The sequence below is a fragment of the Cuculus canorus genome, chromosome 1 (assembly GCF_017976375.1).
Source record: "Cuculus canorus isolate bCucCan1 chromosome 1, bCucCan1.pri, whole genome shotgun sequence".
Lineage (NCBI taxonomy): Eukaryota > Metazoa > Chordata > Aves > Cuculiformes > Cuculidae > Cuculus > Cuculus canorus.
Genome location: NC_071401.1, coordinates 67793798 through 67815710, shown reverse-complemented (window position 1 = coordinate 67815710; position 21913 = coordinate 67793798). Strand labels below are relative to the sequence as shown.

At 39.9% G+C, this 21913-nt stretch overlaps 1 protein-coding gene across 3 annotated transcripts in view; it reads right to left on the bottom strand.

Annotated features, from left to right (window-relative positions):
* AFF3 (ALF transcription elongation factor 3) overlaps positions 1-21913 on the bottom strand; it is a 328608-nt gene that overhangs the window by 256854 nt on the left and 49841 nt on the right. For all 3 annotated transcript variants that reach the window (XM_054087687.1, XM_054087694.1, XM_054087700.1), the window contains exon 3: positions 17871-18668. In XM_054087687.1, coding sequence (XP_053943662.1) covers positions 17871-18668 — 798 coding nt within the window. The remainder of the gene's footprint in view (positions 1-17870; positions 18669-21913) is intronic.

Sequence of the window (21913 nt, the reverse complement as noted above, 5' to 3'; positions counted from 1 at the left end):
GAATTCAAATGAAATCTCCATTAATAATGAGGGGACTACAGCCAAGAAAGCAGAGAGGTGCTGCTATGTATGCTTTTTTCCATGTATGGTTTGTTCATGTTTTGCAGTAAAGGCCTCTGGATAATACAAGATACTGCCTTTTACCTTCCAGTTGCCCTACCACTCTCACCCAGCACGGCAATACTGATGAGATAACTTTTGCAGCCCCAAATATATCAGCTGCCCATTTTCTATTGCTGTTCTCTGGAAATACAGAATGATGGCCATGCCCTCCAGAGGCAGTGGGAGATACCCTCCAAAAGGTAATAGTACCAGAAATGAAGCCCATGTCTCCCAAACCTAACAAGAACAGGACTTGTTAGTGCGTCCTTTTGCACAGGGCTGCACTGATCTCACACCAATCAATTCTTTTCTTTTTATTTTACTTGTTTATTCAGCAAGAGATATGAGAGGTGTCACACTGTCCAGGTTATGTTATGTTTGAAGACATCTATGATGCCAATTCTCGTGTGCAGGGCGCTACACTATACATGCTGGTGATCTGTTGCAAAATAAGTGGGCATCAGACTTGATGCACAGGTGCACAAGTAGGTGGTTTGGTATCTGCAACTTTGCCTGCTTAGAACAAGGAGGTCAAATTAGGACTTTTGCAATCAAGGCTGAATCTGCTCTACAAGCAAAATTCTTCAGCATTTTAAAATGAGTCCTGCGCTTGAACCATGAAATACCTTTGCAATGAAACTTGTTGGTCTGATGTCTTAAAAAACACAGTTTTCCTAATCTGTGCATAACTTTACTATTTGTTCTTTCATAACAATATTTTCACCCTGAAGGTTGCCTCTCAAAAGCTGATTCTTGAAAGGAAAAGGGTACAGAAAACTTCAGATATGGTGGTGGGCCTTTCCCATCCTAATGGCAATCAACACATAACAATAAATAAATCTCTCTGGGATTTTGGGGAGTAAACAATATCCAAAAGGACTTGCTATATGAATCAACTATATTTTTGCATATCTCATAGCTGTAGATGTGCCGTACAAGCGACATAGGAGAAACAGCAAGAAACCCACTTTTGCGGACATCTGGATACTGTTTTGGTTATCAAGCTCTCATCTCTGTTTGTCTGGCAGATGTTGTGTGTACATTTTTAAGATCAGTTTGCAGAGGTTTCCAAGGGAACTCAGGGCCATGGTTTCTTTTTTTTTTTTTTTTTTTCCATTTAGTCTGTGGTCCACTTTACCATAAAAGTGATATCAGGTGATATCAGTCAACCATTCAAACCTTTTGCAGTTCTTTTTCTTTATTGTTTTCTTTTTTTTTCCTAGGCAGTAAAAAATGATAAAGAAGTAGCAAACAATAAGGAAGTGTAGCAAATGCGGTATAATCAGTATATTTGCTTTCCTTTATGCATTTAAAATTATTAATTTCTTAGGAACGAGTAAACTAATCTCTGCAAACCTATGTCCCCGCAGCACTGTAGCCCAGTATTTTCTGCTATATTAAACAGGGCTCAGAAAAAATTACTGAGTTGGTTTTAATATCAGAAATCAAATGATGAAGCTCAGTTCCAGGACACTTGTATGAGTATTCCCTTGTGCATGTTGCATCAACAGCAGTCAGGGAATCATTTTGCTTTTGAAGGACACAAGCTCTGGGAGTTAGGATACATACAGCGTGGATATATCATTCTAAGGCTGTTTACTTGAAAGACAATGCAAGTTCAGTTCACATGTAGTTTTACTCAACTTACTTATGAACTAACATCTTCTTGGTTTTGAAAATATTAATTTCTGAACTGTCCATCAGTGACAAGTGTATTTTGTCTGTATGTGAAGAATTAAAAGACTAGGTGTATGGTCTTGTCAAATTTGGACATTTCTGTCAAGCCTTATATTTATATGCATTTTGAAATCTGAAACAAATATTTGATTGCAAGTTATTGGGTCAGAGGTAGCCTTCAGTTGCCAAGTATTGTTGTTATAATGGAAAAATGGCAGCATTAGTTTAATGTATTGTAATAGCATGGGGTAATGGCTTTTTGCTCAGTAGTACTGAAACACCTTGACAACAGCACTTGAAGTCAATGGGAGCATTGCAAGTGCATATAAAAGTGCAGTCTGCAGACCATTAGGCATAATTTCATCAGGTCTTTATTGGAATAAAAATTGCACTTAAGCTTCTGTTGTTCTGTTAGCAATTTAGAAATACAGTATCTGTGTACACGAATTTTACAAAGACCCTCTGTTAAACCAGAGATTAAACTACTCGTAGGGTGCATGGATATCGGGAACTTACTTGAGTGACTTCTCTGCATCTAATAAAATACCAGCAACTAAAGAGGTAAATCTCTAGTGTTGGTGGCATGAGGCCAATTTATATCTTTAGAGGCCTTGGTCTATGGTATGTACCAATGCAACATACATATGTTTTGAGCTAGTCTAGACACTGCCTTTTCAATCTCAGCACTGCCACGCTGACAGAGCATAGACGTTTATAGAAACCTCCCTTCGCTTGAACAATTCCACAGTTGTCTATTTATTAGGGGATAAATGAGGTCTACCCATCAAGAACCCACTTGCAAACAACACCTCTAAGGAGATGCTAAGTGCTTACCTATGCACCCCCGTGTTTTTGAACATGGAAAGTCACAGAGTCTCCAATCTGGCTACATAATGTCTCACCACTGTCTGGACTACATAGGGAACACTGCCACTGGCTTGCTAACACCAGAGGTTGCAGAGATCCCTGGGAATTCCCAGTCAGGAACTGAAGAGCATCCTGGCTTGTCTCGGAGGGCAGGCTGCTTCCAGATTTCCCTGCTCAGTCTGCACAGAAACCAGTGTATGTAGCTGTGGGCTGATGTAGACCCTGACCCAGCTCTTGGCCCCTAAAACCAACACCAGCTCTGAAGGTTGTCACAGAATCACAGAATCACAAGGTTGGAAAAGACCCATTGGATCATCGAGACCAACCATTCCTAACACTCCCTAAACCATGTCCCTCAGCACTTCATCCACCCATTCCTTAAACACCTCCAGGGAAGGCGACTCGACCACCTCCCTGGGCAGCCTGTTCCAGTGCCCGATGACTCTTACTGTGAAGAATTTTTTTCTGATATCCAACCTGAACCTCCCCTGACGGAGCTTCAGGCCATTCCCTCTTGTCCTGTCCCCTGTCACTTGGGAGAAGAGGCCAGCTCCCTCCTCTCCACAACCTCCTTTCAGGTAGTTGTAGAGAGTAATAAGGTCTCCCCTCAGCCTCCTCTTCTCCAGGCTAAACAACCCCAGCTCTCTCAGCCGCTCCTCGTACGACTTGTTCTCCAGCCCCTTCACCAGCTTCGTTGCTCTTCTCTGGACATGCTCCAGAGCCTCAACATCCTTCTTGTAGTGAGGGGCCCAGAACTGAACACAGTATTCGAGGTGCGGTCTCACCAGTGCCGAGTACAGAGGGAGAATAACCTCCCTGGACCTGCTGGTGACCCCATTTCTGATACAAGCCCAGATGCCGTTGGTCTTCTTGGCCACCTGGGCACACTGCTGGCTCATGTTCAGTCGGCTGTCAACCAGCACCCCCAGGTCCTTCTCTTCCGTGCAGCTCAAATGCCTTTGAGCTGGTCATGCCTTCCCTGGTATTTTATTGGTAATGCTTGTTTTACTGGAAATAAAACAAGTCAGAGAAAAACTTTAAGTAATTTAACATTTTTCTGAAGCCTAAGGGGAAATAATGGCTGCTAAATTACTGGCTGACTTCTCTGATAGGCAGCAAAGAGAACATCATCCAAAAAAGCCTGAACAAAAGAAAAACCGGCTTCAAAGAAGAAATTCTCAACAAAAAGCTTATATTACCAAAAGCCAAGAAGGCAAAGGAAATTCTTCTAGAAAATAGCCTCATGCCAATGTCAAAAGTCGTGACAAGCCAGTAATAAAAGAAAATGAGAAAGTAAAAGGAAAAGGCTTAGCTTTGTGTGGTCTTTGGGGGATGGAGAAGATAATTGTCAACATCTTTATTATCTGCACACAGTTATTTCAACTATGAAAGAGAGAGCCCAGTGACCCTAGACTGAAATTAGCACAAGGCCATTATGCATGTTCCCATTACTTGTTGGAACTACTTTCCATTTTTATCTTTCAGTAACACACTCGGGATTTTCACCACCTTGTGCCTTGATTCTCAGCCAAACGATGCCACCAGCCAGGAGCCTCCACAGCCTGGGTGGCAGTGGCAACTGCAGCACTGCCAGCCTCAGCTGACACACTGTAGGAAGCACGCTGCCTTCAGTAAGCAATTACAATTTCCAAATCTGACATTAGCTCTGGAACAATAACATGCTTTGTGCAAGAGGTGAATTTTATTTAGGGAAAAAAAAAAACCCCAAACCCACATTGCACCTCTTCCTGGTTGTTCTTGCCAAAATCAAAATAAATCCACCAGGAAAGGGTTATTCAAACTCCTGAGCAGGCTGCAGAGCACTACTGCAATTCTCTTGTCCTGCATATGAGAAGAAAACCAACAAAACACTGTCACAGGGTTGCCAGCTCCATGCCCTGAAAGTCAAAAGTAGGCTTGAATACCTAGAGAGGCATTAGTTTGGTCTCACACTCACAATATGTCATATCAGTGGGAAAAAAAATGGCAATTAGCATGAGCTCTGCATCACTTGGTTTAGCACAGCTTACTCAACACAACTGTCTTCATTTATTTCCTCCTCCTGTAAGGCCCCCGGCTCACACCGGTGGTTCCCTTCCTGTCTTATTCTGCACAGCTGCTGTATTTCTTTCCACCTATCTCACACATGTGCCCAAGCCATCCAACCAGATTCCTTCAATGTTCTGCCCTTCTCTGCGACAGAAGTGTCCTTTAAGCTCTAAAGAGTGTCCTTTGATATCATTAAAGGAAATGCAGCAAGTCCTAACAGTCTTGTGCCCATTTGGAGCCCTTTTCCTGATCTACCTTCTCAAGCAAGCTGGGTACCAGATGCGTGTCTCCCGTATCAGTCATGCTGCGCTTACAGCTTCACCTTCTCCATCCTCTCTTCCTTGTCTCACTCTTCCTCCAAAGCGTGGTCTTTACTCACTCTATTAAGACTTTCTCCTCCCAAACGCCATCTATGTTTTTTCATTTGGGTACTTCTCTCAGCATTGTCCCTATCTCCCTTCTCCAGGTGCAATAGGTTAATTTAGTTTCCAGGTTCCTGTTAACCTTTCCTGTGCCTTTCCAGGGCTGATAGGCTCTATCACAGGATACCTCTTGCTGTGTGCTTGTGCAGCATCTTGCATAATGAATCCTGACCTCAAGCTTTTCAAAACCATTATCAGGAATTTAAGCTTCTTGTCAAACCCAACAGAAAACTATCTTGCAGTACGTTTCCTGAAGAATATGTGCGAAAGGAAGAATATGCAGAGCTGACCTGTCTTCATGGCTCTTCGCACCATCCTGCAGTTTCCCTATATTCTGTTCATTTAACCCTCAGAAAGAGTCATGCACATCAAAAGCCTACCTGAATCAACACTGTTTAACTTTTAATCTGACCATATCAGTTTAATCAATGATTTTGTGTGTGTGCCTACTACTTGTTACTTAATCTGTGAAATACAGTTTGTAGGGGGTGGTGGAGGTGGTGGAAAACCAGTCTATAAAGCCTGTTGGTGTAAAGATAAGCACTTTATTTAATATCCAATTAAATGTGGTCACCGGAGAAATCGCGGCTTATGCAACTTTATCAGAAAAAGATTAATCTATTTCAGGCTTAACCCAAAATGTCATAAAAGAACTCATGAATTTAGATAGGAATCCACTTATTATCCAAAGACATTTTCCTATTGAGTAACTACAGCCTAAATTGCTGCCTATATTTATACTTGGTTCAATCAAATTTCTGTACTCAGTAGCTGTCATTGATTTTTAGGACAATTATCAAACAAAAATGATGAACAAACTGAAGGAACATTATAGAGTCTTTTTCAACTCCACAGTAATCATTAGAAAATGCATGGCCTGCTCATTGATAACCGTTTAACAGCTCACAGGATGACATCATAACATTTAAAAGACAGTCACACCCAGAAGGCAGAAGATTTTTTTTTAATAGCATTACAATTTGTCACTTTAAAGTTAACTGTATTTTGCTTGGCGTTTCAAACCACAGAGGCTGCACTGAAGTTACTTTGTTCTTATTATGTGATCATGCCCAAAATAATGACTTTCAAATAAGGAGGCAAATAGTTGAATTTATTTATTTAAATTAAGCAGACTTTCTTGCCTGTCTAGAAACTGATAGTCTTCAGTTCATTAGCTGAATATCCCATAGGGTCTGCAAAGGTGCTTTTCATTTCTACACTGTTTGATTTGCCTAGTTGATTTATTTTTTAAAAAGGATTCTATATTAAAATGATTGAATAATAACTATTTGCTTTTCTTTTTCCACATTAATTATTATATTTAGTAGGACACGCGTTACACAGATAGTACAGAAAACTTGTTTAAAACAAAAAAGCGCATAGGTGTATCTGTAGAAGCAGCAGAACAGCCACTGGCAGATGAAGTGCAGCACCTTTTATTTCTGTGTGCTGGGTCAACCTAAGGCAAAAGGATCAAGTGTAATGGCTAAGAATCAGTACTAAGCAGCAGTGTTTAATGGCCTACTGAAAATGAGTTCCATAATCTAGCCCCATTCCACTGAGTGCAAAAACACCTACCTATAGTCAGTGTATAAAAGGCACAATTTTGAAAAGGTACAAGAATACAAGTCACACCTGGTTACTGCAATTATTTTGCGATGCTCTACAAATACAAAGGTCATTTGCAAAGTTTTGCATGGACGTCAGTTTCGTATAAATTTTGCAAAAAATTTGAAGGATCATTTACATGGACAGCCCCTTCCTGTTCCTGAATAGCAAACCTGACTTCAAGGAAAAGAGTAGTAGATATCCATTAGTAAACCAACCCATGCTCTGAAGGCTCAAATATCCATTCTAAGAAAAAACAGCAGCTTTAATTTGAGAGCCAAAGTCATAGATAAGAAGATGGGAGCAGGAATGGCATCCAGTCCTTTTCAAGAGAAATAAATTAGTCCTGCATTTGGGTCTATTTTAGGACAAATAAGAACCCAGACTGGGCACCACACCCAGACAGCGAAGAGCTGAGAAGGCGGAAACTACTTCCAAGCCTGACCCCACTGCTGACCCCACTGTCCCCTTGATGCCAGCAGCAGCTTCCAGAGGTCGCAGACCCCTGTCTCAGCCCCTGCTTGGCTGTGGTGCTGGCCTGCAGGAAGCTGCCAGCTCTTCTCTGTGCCTGAGCTCGCTCAGCTACAAAGCCTTTGCTCAGCGGAGCTCTGCCATGAAGTGGCAGCAGCAGGATTCACTCCTCTGTGAACCTTCAAAGATTTGTGGCAGGTACTTTTTAGTTGAACTTCCTCTGTGTCAGCTCTTCATCCCATGCTCTTTATATAGCAGCAATTAGCATATCTGAGAAATCCCCATTTGGCATGTTTTATGGTCTCCTCTCTGTGTATTGAGATAGTTCTGTAAGTTATGTGCAGGGATATGCCATAATTCCTAATGTACAACTGTCAGGAAATCACTCATGTAGATTTATTCACTGAAGAGTTGGTGAGGAAGCCGATTTTGAACAGGGAGCTAGAAACTTTAATTACAACAGAGAAAAAATTACTCAAGCACCTCATACTGGTCAAGAAGCTCCTTTGATGCTCTTAAGAGATGTCCTGAAGTTAACAGATTAATGCAGCAGCATATTTCTGAATACAAATGCCCCCTTCCACCACTGATCGTTACTTTGCATTACTATTGTTGACTTTTTTTTTAAGTAATAAAAATGTCAAAAAACAACTGCAAGTATTACATCTCCATTTCTAGAACAAAATAAAGATAGATTGAAGAAAAGAGACAATCTTCCCTCAAGCAATACCTTCTTGACCAAAGGAAGTTCATACAATATAGGAAAAAAATATTCATCCTTGTCAAACCCTGATCTTGCTTCCACTGAATGCAATGGCAAAACTCCTTTTAATTTCAACTGCAGTGTGAGCAGTAAATAAGTCAGATGGAAGTGGTAAACCATAAGTGACATAATCATTCAGGAACTGTCTCTGACTCAAATGACTTAAATGGTAGGAAGAAATACAGTGAGAAACAGTAATTCAGAGTTTAGCAAGAAGATTTTACTTTACTTCTGTGTAACCTTCATATCCAGCGCAAAGGTTAAGGAAGAGTTTCACGTGCCACTCTGCTACATAGCGAGAAGCAGCACAACTATGCAAGCACAGAGTTGGGATTCAGTCTCTTCAGTTTTGCTTTTTCCTTTGACACCAAATCATGATGGCTGTGCTTACTATGGGCCCACGGCGAGCCACAAGTGTGCCCAGCCTTGGTCTGGGGACAAGATAAGATGTGCCATCCTGTCTTCTACCCTAGCCTTCTGCATCATTTTCCAGCTGGTCTCTCAGCCCGGACCACCAGCAAACATAGCCAACGGGAGCGCACTTAGTCTGCAGCATAGCTGCTGGTGGTACCATCAAGAATGGTGTTCCTGTCCACCTGCACCTGGAGTAACTCCTCTGTAACCAGATTTGACAGATTTTTTTCAGAGTTGCCATTAATTCTTATGAATAGCTTGGAAATTCATGAATGGAAGAGATTACTTCAGAAAAAGACACAGTGTTTTGGTTTATTGATTAGAATGCAATAAGGTATCACCAGAAACTATAAAACCTCTGAGGGGTATGGGGGAAGAACTACTGTGTTTCAGAAGACATCAGCTCTCTGTGGAGGCTATTCACAGACATGTGAACACTGCACCATGTACCCAATCCAATGCCTTTTTTCTCGACAGCATAATTTAGCTCTGGACTGGCAATTCCATAAAATCAGAAATTAACCACCTAATATATTTTCTTGCATCAGATGCCCTTGCAATTGTAATTAAAATCAGAGAAGGCTTCAGAAAATAATGCATAACTGCCAAATCACGGACATTGGTTTTGACTGTGTTTGTAATCAATTATGTCACAGCTGTCTGTCTTTACTTGAGGTCTAGGAAGTTGTAGCAAGTCACACAAAGCTGTACCTGCCTCTGTATTTGAATTCAGTTGTACAACTAGCTTTAAATAAATGCAAAATTATATTAACAATAGGCTATACTGATGATATTTGAATACTAATAATCTCTAGCATGTGCATGAAAAAACCCCCATCATCTTCAACACCTCATTTCAAAATAGTTACAAAGCAGAGAGAGCTTTTTAAATCTTTAAACATATGTTAGTGATAAGAGTTAACAAGAAATACTCCTGTTTTTTTTCTCTTTCTAGCTATACAAGCGTCCCTTCAGCCATTTGGTGTAAATGCAGAGGAATATGAAAACTAATTTTTAGTTCTGAGAGAAAACCCTGGATCTCAATACTCTTGGCTCTATGGCTCACTGGCCTGAATGCTTTTTGTATATTTATCTTCTGAATAAAACACGGTGTAAATTCATCTCACACCAAACCTTCATCACTCAGAGAAACCTGCTTGCTGCTGAAGAGTGAAAAGAGTGGGGTATGTATGAGGGAATTCAGGAAAGGAAATGCTTACCCTGGACCATGTAAGAAGCAACCTCAGCTCATCTGCCGTGTTGATTTTAACTTACGAAGTCAAAAAGCAACCATATTTCACAACATATGATTGTTATATATAAAACACAATTAAGACATTTGGAACTACATCAATATGTAATGTACACATTTCTTTTCAGATGCATTTTTCTCCAGACAGGCCGGTGCCTGCTTTAATTTGGAAGCTATCCATTTTCATACAAAGTTAACCAAGAGTGACAGGAAATCAGACGCCTACATTATTTATCTTTTCTGAACTTGAAAAAAAAAAAAAAAAAAAAAAGCCTTTTGTTAATTACTTTTCTAGGAAGCTGTTTTGTGGTACCAGAGGGATAGATCTTCCATATCCTGAAGTCATATGGAAATGACAACTTTACAATGTGCAGGGTGAATAAAGCATGTTACATGCAGGTATTTAAGGGTATATTTGTCTTCATTTACTGTAAGGGAATATGTGACCAACAATGAAGAATTTAACTGCTTCTGGCCTGGCTGGATGCATTTACAACAATTACCAGAGATCTGACCTCTTTAGCCTTATACATCAAGTGGCACAGATACATTATTTTGCTGGAATTAACAGTGATCTGTGAAGTTTGCTGTATTTCTCTTTGGCTCTCTTTTTCATCAATCATAACTGACTGTGGTGTCAATTGCATGTCACTTCGATTCATGAAAGACCGGGGAAACCACAGTAAAGTGGTTTCACAGTAAAGTACTTTTCATGTATGTGTTAAAAGAATTAAAAATGTCCTAAACCACCTTTACATCCTACATGATCCCTTGGAGATTTCTGTGAAGGCAAAGTAGACAGAAATACTCTAATTGTTGGGAAAGAGAATGTGAGTTGGTATTAAGAACTCCTCTGCAGGAGCAATGAGGGCTTGGACTCCACATCTCATTCCACACTGATACAACACTCTAGTGTTGTACATTGTCAGATCTGGGAAGCAGAGTGCATTTAAATATTTCACTGGTAATTGGAAATCCACAGCAAGCCCATCCTTCCTCTCTGTCTGTACCCTAACCCTTTCTAAACACTCCTTTGTTTAAGGAGCCATGACGCAGATGTGAAGAGATGCTCAGCTGAAATGTAGCACTGAAAACAGCTTCTTGTGCTTGTAGGAGTGCCATGCTGCTGCGCACAGTTCCTGTAGCCACATCCAGAACAGGACTAGTTTCTCCAACTGCTGAATACCCTTGCAGGCCTGGGAGCAATCCATGTTAATGGGGCCAAAGGTGGAAAAGAGATAGCAATGACATGCATCTTCTAAGAAGCATTTCAAAAAGGAGGTCTATTAGACTACTTTTTTTTCTAGTAGGGAGGATTTTTATTACATCCAGTTATCATCATCATAAGCACTACAATGGATTAAAAATAATCAGACAAAATGTGCAATTAAAAAATGATTTTGTAGCTCTAAAATGTTATTTCCATCATCAGTAACTTTAGTGTTTACCAAAAGGAATTAAAGAAGCAATTATATAGGGTTGTGGACATTTTTAGTTATATACTTTTGTATTGACTCCAGAACTGATTTATAAACCAAACCATCCACCTTATTGGGGGGGGGGGGGGCGGAAAGTGAAAGGAATATACTGTTCTCACAATGAGCCATACTCTGACATTCATTAAACTCTCTTTATCCCAAAAGTGGTTACTATTCCAGATTGTGAGGTGGATAGCAATTTTATCCAAGGCAGGATCTGGCTTATGAGAGACCCCAATGAACTGCTCAAAATATTTTTTAATACTTGGAAAAAAACAACCTTGGGGAAAACTTGCAAAAAGGCAGATGCATACATTAAATAATTCCCTTAATAATCATAAGTTTACATCCAGTTTCAAGAGATTTTTCTCTGATGATTGTCATCCTGCAATGAGGAACAACAATGGATTCACCATAGCAACAAACACAGAGCATGTACCATATGGTAATCAATCCACATTAAAAACTTTAGGCTCTATGTAAATAAATTCTTTCGTTTCAGAAATCTATAGATAAGTCGAGCTAGTGTTTTCCCCATAAAAAAAAAAAAAAAGATTTTTTATATTTAATTCAAAATGGAAAAGAGACTTGTTTCACTGAGGATAGAAACAGTAACACTAGGGAGCTCTAGAAGTCGGGTAAAGGTGTCTAAGCATTATTTTCCTTCTACGAGAGCTGCCATGCAAGAATAACTGGAAGGATAAGGCCCACTGTATTTAGTGAAACTGCCCACGCACACAGTCACTGTGTGCCTCAGCGACCGCAGGATGCAAGAAAAGCAGAGGCTTGTGTCACAGTTTGAAAACTATACTGAAAATACATCTTCACAGATTGTAGTCTCCACTTCATTTGTTCAGAGTGTTTTAAACACCATTCTGTCTATTCAATACACTCTTTCTTTGCAATCCTAGTCTGTTGAACTCTCCTACATAAGAACAGGCAGTTATGCACAGCCCTCCCACAGCCACACTCAAAGGTCCTGAATAACCTGCAATTAGCAGGGATCTTTGCACCACACTGTTCTTGTTGTCCAGTTCTTCCTGTTTAACGTGGGAAAACATGCTTTATTTGTGGAGAAGGTCAGCAGTATGATTACAGGACTGAATTGAGCTGTGTCTTCCTGCAAATGCAGCTTGCTAAGTTGTTCCCATGAACATCTGCGAAATAAAACATCTACAACTGGCTCATACAGTACTTACAGCCCTCAAGTGCTGTGATTGCTAACTGGCTTTTCAAGAACTGCAATTCTTTAATAAATCTGATAAATGATAGAGGAGTATCAACACACTTCATTCTGTACTTCTGTCTCCAGCTTCTTTGGCGCATCCTAGAACAGTGCCGGAAGAACTCTGGACCTTTTTTGATAATGCATTCATCCTCTTCCTCCCTTTTATCTAAAAGCATCTTCAACTGCTCTTCTCTTTTCAGTCAGCATTTCTTGGACGGAACTGAACACCTCAGGAAACAGAGAAAAAAAACTTGGATTCAACTCCTAGGCCTGCAAAAGTTCAACAGGCTCCACCAGGGCAAGGGGAAGGTGGCATTGTGCACCTGGGGAAAAGCACTTACTCAGATCTCCTCCAAAACTTTCTCCTGTTTCCTGAGACACTGTCTTCCCTCTACTATCCTGCAGATACAGATACGCAGTATGTCCAGGGGAAGCATGCACTGACCGTAACAATCTTTTCAGCTTAGTTTGCACTGGAGCTTCTGTTGTCTGATGAGATGTAGCCACACTTGTTCTTTCACACGTGAACTTCCACTTCAATTTTAAACTGGAAGAAAACGACTTACTATATATGCTATGCACCAAAGCTCTCCTTGAAAGAATCTGGTTTTGAACAAATTACTTCTATTAAGCCCAGATTTAGGAGGGATATTTTTGAGGGAGGGAAAAAGAGGAGGAAAAAGTTGTGGATTTTTTTTTTCTTTCCATTAATATATGGGAATAGAACTGATAGGTGCGAAAAAGGTTGCAGATTTAAAGAACACTTGCTAGTGCATGTGCCAGATGCTGGTAGCTATATATAGCCACTTGAATGAGAATGACTGCAGACAGTATCTTAGCCAGGCAAATTTTTTTTTTGCCTGAGTAAGGCCAGCGCAAAAATGAAAAAAAAAACCCCAACATTCAACATTTAATCTATTGTGCATTATTTCTGCTGCAGAAGGAGCCGTGTAAGTACTCCGTGAAGTGGAATAAGAACATGTCCTCATGATGACCTTATCTACATTTCACATAAAAGTGTTCCCAAATTTAACAGAACCAGATCTATCCCTTTTACCATTAGACTGCTAGTCATTCTTGAATACAACCTCAATTTCCTTGCTTCATAACCCTTAGAGAAGTAAGCAAAGGACAACAGATAAGGCTTCTTCAATGTAATAAAAAAAAGTAGCACGCAGCCTATAAGATTAAATTAAAAAACAGAACTTGTATACAAAAAATATAGTTTACCATCTTAGTTTTTTTTTTCTTATTGTTTCACTCATGCAAAGATTTTAGAAAAGAGAGGCACTTGATATTCCTGCCTTTTTTCCATTACACCCTGGTATCACATTTCTCTTCTCTTCTATCCAATACAGTAGGTTTTTACCTAGAGCAATATAATTTCTAAGTAGTTCAAAATGTGAAATAGCAGTGCTTGAGATGACGAGCTATCATTTCTACAGAGCAGTATGATAATTTTGGAAGGACTGGGAGGTTGAGTACAGATTCTAATTAACACTGATGAACCTGGCTCCTAAAGATTAAATTCCCAAGTGAGTAACTGCTACCTTTGTACACACAGGTCTATCCAACTTATTCTCATTAAAACAATTAAAAAAATTTATAAGCTTCGGTCTGTGTCAAGATATTGAAGGCTTTCCAAAACTGATTGAAAATATTAAATGAGGTATTGAACTACATTAAAAATCAACCTTTTTCATGTATTGAAAAGTAATGGTGTATAATTTGTATTCAAGTGATTTTATTTCCAGTGAATAATAATTGTACTGCAGCCAATTTTGTGCCCTGTTTCTTCAAAAACCTCAAGGGATGTACAGAAGGGGATTTTGTATCCTACTGAAAACACACATGCTTTGCATGGCATTGCTTCTTGTTTTTACATTGTTTTTACAGGGAGACAACTTTGTATCATTATGTTTATTTTTCCACTGATGATTCCTTCAAACTTGTAAACACAAATGAAAATTAATAGATATTAGATATACTGATAGAATCTAGAAAGTACTATAAACTAAATGCAAGTGCATGGAAGCAGAGGACTCAATCTGAATGCATTAGTAAGTGGACTTGCAAAGCAGGAGATTTATAAGAATATGTTCTCCTTTCCTGGTTTTCTCTGTGGAACTTGAAACTGTCTATAGCCATGAGATATTTAAAATCAAACTGGAATGTCGCACAGAAGTGCTCACAACTTTGTGTTCTCCTTAAAAGAAAACCCATTCTGAAGGCACTGGAGAGATGGTCACTTCTTACCACTCATTTCTCTATTCTGTCAAGCTAACCAGCTTCTCCTCTACTCCCTGGCCCCCGATTTTTCCTCTGAGTCTCATCTTTTGTATTGCATCTACACCCTGCACTCATATCTTGCTTCCCCTTCTTGCACCTTTTTCTCTCACAGCCTCCTGCAGTTCAGTTTTCAGTTCAGTTAAGCAGCTACACAATTCATCTAGGCCAAGTTGAAAAGTATAGAGTTTTGACCACGGTATCACTACAAATGCATTTTAAGATCTGGAAGATAGAAAAATGTTTAATTGCAAAATTAGGGCTGCAGACAGAAAACAAAGGCTATCAAAGCAGTCCAGAGAGTGGTGATCAGTGGCACAGAGTCCTGTTGGAGGCCAGTTGCTAGTATTGTACTCCCACAGTCAATACTGTTTAACATCTTTTTTAATGGACTGGATGATGGGGCAGAGTGCCCCCTCGGCAAGTTTGGAGATGATACAAAACTGGAGGACGTGGGTGATACACCAGAAAATTGTACTGTCATCCAGAGCGACCTCAACAGGCTGGAGAAATGGGCTGACAGGAACCTCAAAAAGTTCAAGAAAGGAAAACGTAAAATCCTGAATATGGGGAAGAATAATCCCAGCAGTGGTACAGGACAGGGGCTGACTGGCAGATATCAAGCTTCACTTTACCACTTGCACTCCAGATACCCTACCGCAAAGCTCTCTGCCCCTCTCCTTCTTCTCATGTTTTCATAGCTGCTCTTAGGCAGCTTCCTGCCATTGGCAGGTGATACAAGGTCTTTCCTGGCCATCACTTTTAGCCCCATCCTGAACAAGAGAGGCCTCATTTTGCCTGTAAATGCTTGCAGGACCATGACAACTTTTGTGCTGAGAGCAGCTCAAAAATTCTGTCCCTCATAGGGGACAGTGGATATTTGATGCGAAGGAGGAGTTTTATGAGTTTGAAAGCAGAAATTTAAAAACGGCTTGGAAATTCTTAGAAAATTGTAATAGGAGACGTATAGTATGAATAACAACACTGGAAAAACATTTTGAAATAAAAAGAAGTATGATTGAAAATTAAAGGGAGAGTGGACTAGGCAATACTAACTGAAAAAAACTTTCAGCCTTGATCAACAATTCCTCTTGTAGCAATACCAGTGGATTACCAATTTCATCTTGTGCCACTTGGAATGGAAAATGTTAGAACAAGGGAAATGTCAGCATAAAGGAAAAGAAGCTGGGGATTTTATCACCAACACTCTCACCCTTCCAACATGACATCTGAACAGTGCCTTTCATTCGCTCAAGTTTCAAACCCCAACAACACCAGTAGGACCTACTACTTCCTTCTGAGTAATCCTTTTTTTATAATCAGTAACCTCTTTTTTTAACCTACCAGACAATGGTTTTTTTGTTTACTTTCTTCAACTTCAGCTAAATGTTAATATTATGCTATTAAATACTGTTTCAGAAATACTTAATTGCACAATATCTGTGGGAAGATGGTGACTGCTTTAGTAGCTATCCTGCAGTCCGCTCTCTCCTGCCATAGCCTTCATTGCCATCAGTCTTTAAGCAGAGTAGTTTAAAGGAATCTCAAATACTTCTATATGTCTAGAAACTGCAAGTATAAATTTACCCTTACGCATTGGTATGGCTTACACACAAGAAACGAAAGCTTTCTTTCCTGAGGTAGGTGGATTTGAAATGCAAATGGTAAAACCTGAATTTCAGACAAACAAATGATTGCCTATCAAAACTCCTTTCCAAACTAGTCCTTAGAGTATTGCATACATGTAAAGGTGGAAAACATGAAAGATCCAGACAACTGCCAGAGGCATCTTTAATTCTAACAACGCTTCCCACTTGCAGATAGAAGCACAAGTCTGAAAGAGGTAATAATAGCTAAATGGATATTAGTAGCTGTCATTACCTGATCTATCTGCACAATTACAGCAGTTTGTGAATGCTAAATCTGCTTATCAAATATAGCTTAAGAGCTTAAAACAACTCCTTTTCGGGAACAACATATCACCTTTGTGTTGTTTGGAACTGATGGAACTTTAACTTAGAGAAAAACCACATGGGTATAATGCTTAAAAGAGCTGAGAGAAGTAATTGCTTCCAGAGAGATTTCTTTCCCAAACCAAACTGAAGGGTGAATACAACAGTCAACTTCATTTCTGAAAAACAGGCATTAAGAAGCCAGAGAACTCCACCAAAAATTAGATTTTTCCTCTCCTTTAATAATGCCAGAAACCGAAATGTTAAGACTAAAAACATCTCAAGACACACCGCAGCTGTCAAATAAGAGTAAACAATCACTGTCTCTGCTCTAAGAAAGTCCCAGTGATTCAGCCAAATAGAGTCATTTAGTCCTATAAATACTATGAATTGTTTAAGCCACAGAAGCTCTACCAATTTGCATATGATGATGATGTGACCATCTTTGTATTGGCATACAGGCCTGTGAATACACCCAGGAAAAAAAATATCATCCTTCATTCTGCCCAAACCAACCATTTCCTTCCTATCCAAAAAGCTTAAACAGAAAATCACAGATTTATATGTGATAAAGCAACGTGTCAAACAGACATAAACAGAATGTGAAATAAATGAACATAAAAAGTCCAAGCAGAAATCCTTCATATCTACAGCTAATAACAGAAATGTTGTCTAGAAGCTTTTTCAGGTATACCCTTATACTTGTAGAATGGCTAGGTTCCTACAGATGGTGATTCTTTAGGAAGAAAATCTCAGTCTTCTTAGTTATCAGTTTAAAAGAGAAACAGATACTATGAACTAAAAGGAGAGAATCTCATTGCTGTATTCTCATCTATTCCACAGATCTTTTATTGTTTAAAGGATCTATTTAGTTTGTAAAACTACTTTGACATCATTGAGGACAGCAGAACGACTTCTGATCACAAGCACTTAATTTAATCATTGCCAAAGAGAAAAAAGTCAACACAATATGAACAGTTAGGAGTAATATCCAAGCCTAACAAAAAAATCCAACTTAAAAATATCCAGACTTTATATGTGGATAGTAAGGAAAAAATGTGAGTGAAGTAATACATACTATTATTGCCATTGCAGGAGATGTAGTCTCTGAAGATAGCGAGCATTTCTCTATTGAGATATCCTTACTTCACAGTAAGACATATTTGCAACATAGTATATCAATGTCATTAAAAACAATAAACATGCAAGCTAATATATTAAAAATGTGTAAAGAGACATGTGCAGTTTTAGGCCATCATCCATCCAAGGGAGGATGTCATAGAAAGCATATAAACACTCACCTCTTCTTGCTTAGGGATGCTGAACTTGGCTATCTTTGACTTGGTCCTGGCTGAATCTGGCTTGTTAGAAGGCACTCCCCTATATGACTTGGTTGTCTCTGCTGGTAACTTCAGCTTTGGAGACTCATCAGGAGCCTGGTCTTGACCGTCCATTGGCCTTACATAAGCTGTTGGTTTCTGCTGAACCAGACTGGGCTTTGAAGCAAGTGAGGGTGGGAAGTTTTGGACGCAGTGCCCACCACTATGCTTTGCTGGCCTCTCTTGCACTTGGGCTCCTCCTTCTGAGCTGCAATTGAGTTTTGCTGGCTGCTGCACTCTGTTGACATTTTCTCCCAGTGTGCCCCTCAGTGAGCTTTGCTGGGCAGTGTTGGAGGAGGAGGAGATGGGACTTGATGCATAGCGTTTTAGTTTCTCTAGACTGGTTTTTTGGTTTGCCAGTTTGAAGTCACCTTTGTGTGACTCCAGCGAACGGTGTCCATGCTTGCTCACTCGCTGCTGGCTGTCTGAAGCAGCATTATGCCCGGCCTTCTGCCAAACCATTGTGGTGCTTTTGCTCTGCTGGGCAGGTAGGGCTGCTGGTGTAGAAGTAGTAGTGCTGGAAACAGGAGGAGGAGGTGGTGGTCTTGAGTCTGCAATAAGATGTTCATCAGGCTTGGGGAGAGGCGTCTGAGGAACCCCAGGTTTCGGAACCCCAACAAGGTGGCTCTGATTTGATCTGTCAGTTAACAAGTCTTTCATTTCATCATAGTTACCCAGCGTATTCTGGATGCGGTTCGAGAGCTCATCTCCCTTGTTAGTCTGCAAAACAAAAAGTGAGTGTTCTGCAACAGTCAAAGTAAGAAAAACAAAATTCCCTGTGTGCTTCTGCCGAAATCCTTACTGAAGTAGCACTGCCTTATTCAGCAGCAGTGTTGAGGGATGAAATTGAAAATCCTTATTGTCTCTGAAGACGCTTGTCAACATCTTAAATCTACCCTGAACTGGAAAAGCTATAAAGGGCCTTAGAGTACATAAAAAAAGAAATCTATCACTGGTCTCATGCTGTAGTTAAAGTATATTACCTGGGAACTAGAAAATTTATTATTGCAACTACACGGAATGGTTTGGATTAAATCTGACCATGATAAAACTTTTCCTCGAGCCCAGTGCAAGCTCTCCAGATATAAATGAAAACATTGCATTCCCAGTTTCTTTCTCTGCCTGCCTAAGTTTTCACACTGCATCTGAGAAGCCACACAATATTCAGAGTGAGCACTGAATGAAGCCACCACTCTAAGCCAACCAAATGCTCTGAGGTCACTTGAAGACAGCTCGTGAGACAATGGGAAAACTACAGGTGATTATGTCCCTTCTTTGAAAATACTCTGACATGATGCTTGCTCCAGGACACTCTCCTCTTTAAAAAAACACAGGTGAACAGAACTCCCCACATCCTTCACATTGCTCAATGCTTGCTGAGTGCAGCAGGAGGAACACAGCCACCATCCCTCCCGTTTAAGATTAATTACTGTCTTTAAAATCATCCATCTACTTCCTGACTGAAAAGGCAGAAACTCCACAAAGAAAGAAAACAAGCAAATAAAATGTACTGGAAAAGACTGAAAACTCTAGCTTTAAAAAAGCCACCATAAGCAAAAGGGTGTATCGTTAGCATTCATGCAGCTGAGATTTTTCTGAACCCTGACAAGGTTCAGATGTGTGATATTCTTCGCTTTACATTTTCAGAGGAAGACAGTAATGAGCCAGTGGTGTTCTCCTTCCTTTCTTCCAGACATGAGATCTGGATGAGAAAACTCCCACTGGCTTCAGAAGGCCAAGTTTTCATCTCATGACTCTCTGTTTTAGAGGAAAAAAGGAAGAAGGAGAAAGAAGGGAGTAAAGATAGTGGAGAAGATCCCCGTAAAGGTATATTATAAATACAAAAGATGTAGCAGCAACATCAGTTACTCTGGAAAACTGGGGTTTTAAGCCTTCAAATAAAATTGAGTTACTCAAACAAAAATGTATGGTAAACTCCTCTAGTTCAGTATCCTTTTTTTTTAGGGATTTTATTAAAAAAAAAAAAAAAAGAGAGAGAGAGTGAGAGAATCCAAGCAAAAAAGCAAAAATACCCTGTAAATGGTGCATTTCTTATAATGCTTTCTAACAAGGTTGAATATAGATCAATAACACATGTTGAAGGGAAGTCAGAAAGGAGAAATTCAGTAGTGCTTCATCAGAAACATTGCATATGCAATTGTTGTTGTCACAATGACAATAATCTGCTATCAAAAAAAAAATGAGGCGTTAATTCACAGACAGCAAATAGCTTAAAATAAGGGTATTCCTTCTCTTCACAGGAATCACATCCATGTCCAACAGAGGAATCTATTAATGAGGTTTCAAAAGCAGGAAGCATCACACAGATCTGAAAAGAAAGAAGGTTGGATATATACTCATGTGTCTTCTGGGGCCAATGAAATGGCTTCTACACTCCTTGACCAGCAGAATTACTTTCTGGAAGGCACAGAAAGACCCAGTGGATTCCTTCTATGTTTTGAGTTTACCCTCCACCTCTTGTACATACCTCCTAGAGAGACGTGTTTCCAGCTTCCCTCTATGGAGGGAAATCTGTCCTTGGGCCTGCACCCAGCCAGATTCAGCTAGTCTGTGGTATGTGAGAGGTTTCTTTCCCTGTCAGATGCAGATATAAAACCACCACATGGAAAGGGGCCCCTGACAGCCACAAGTCTCCTACAACATGGACAACTTGTGGGGCAGCTCTCTCCCAATTACCTCTAGGTCTATGTACACAGAATTCATGTGCAAGTTTTGCTCCTGGGAAGTCCAGCTTCCCGAAAACAAAGTCATTCTGGATGGCAAGCGAATAAAAGCTTAATTGCAGCTTGTTTTCTATGTGGATGTGACGCAAAGGTCACACAAGGACACCTCTTATTGAGAGATCCCATATAACCACAAGAATAATTGCAGCAAATTGATCTAATACCTGCACATGCTGAGCACTCTTCAGTGTTGGTTGTTCCTTCTGGATACACTGGGGACAACTTGAGGTGAGAAGATTTGTATTGAGCTGAGCTCAACTAGAAAAGTTTACCTACCTCCTCTTGTGAACAAGGTGGGATCTGAGGTAATGTGTTGTGAGCTTTAGATTTAGCAGTTTCTTCTATTATTCAGTCTGAAATATTGCTGGCCTTATTTTAATCATTCACATAGGAAAAACACAGTCACAAAATGAGTAAGTAGGAAGAGCATTCTGTGCAAGCATTTCCAACTTAGATATTCTTCTGCAGTGCAAGATGTGTCCATGCATTTGAAGACATCAAGATTCAATACTTCTAAAACTAAATCTGATGGTTGCATGGACGGTAATCAGAATATTTTTCTTCATTAAAAATACTGAAATGGTTAAGGAGATACCATATTCTGTCCAGGAAATATCCAGAAGGAGACTTCAACTTTTTAACCCCTGTAAAAAACATTTTAAGTAAAAGACGCTGGATTTCCTATAGTCCTTCATATAGGGTTGCTATGGATACTTTGAACAGGGTAAGGGGCAACTCAGAGAGTCAAGATTTTTCAGAAAATCTGATGTTACAGGAGTAGTGATACATGTCAAGGTGAGAGAGGACATAAGATTTAAAAGATTTCCAATCTGCCTTTGATTTTCAGATATGGCCTTCTGAATGGCAAATCCTCTGGCTTTAGCTCATGTTTCTCAAGCTGTGCAGAGGAATACTAAATTTAATCAGAGCTTTCAGTGAATGTCTGCTGTAACTTCATTTCTCTCTGGAAACACCTAAAACTTGAACATCATCTTTAAAGAGAGTAAGAATGGGTTTCAGGTCTGCTTTTGCAGAAAACTTTCCTCCAGTCAGCTTCTCTCCACGATAAGATCAAAAAACCCAAGCCAAAGCTCTGCACTCGGACACTGAAGGCTCACAAATGCTTGGATGAGTTCAGACAGCCCAATGGTTCATTACCAGTGTAGACATGACATTCAGAGTACTCCACTGCTGAAGTTTTAACGTCCAACGATGTCAGAA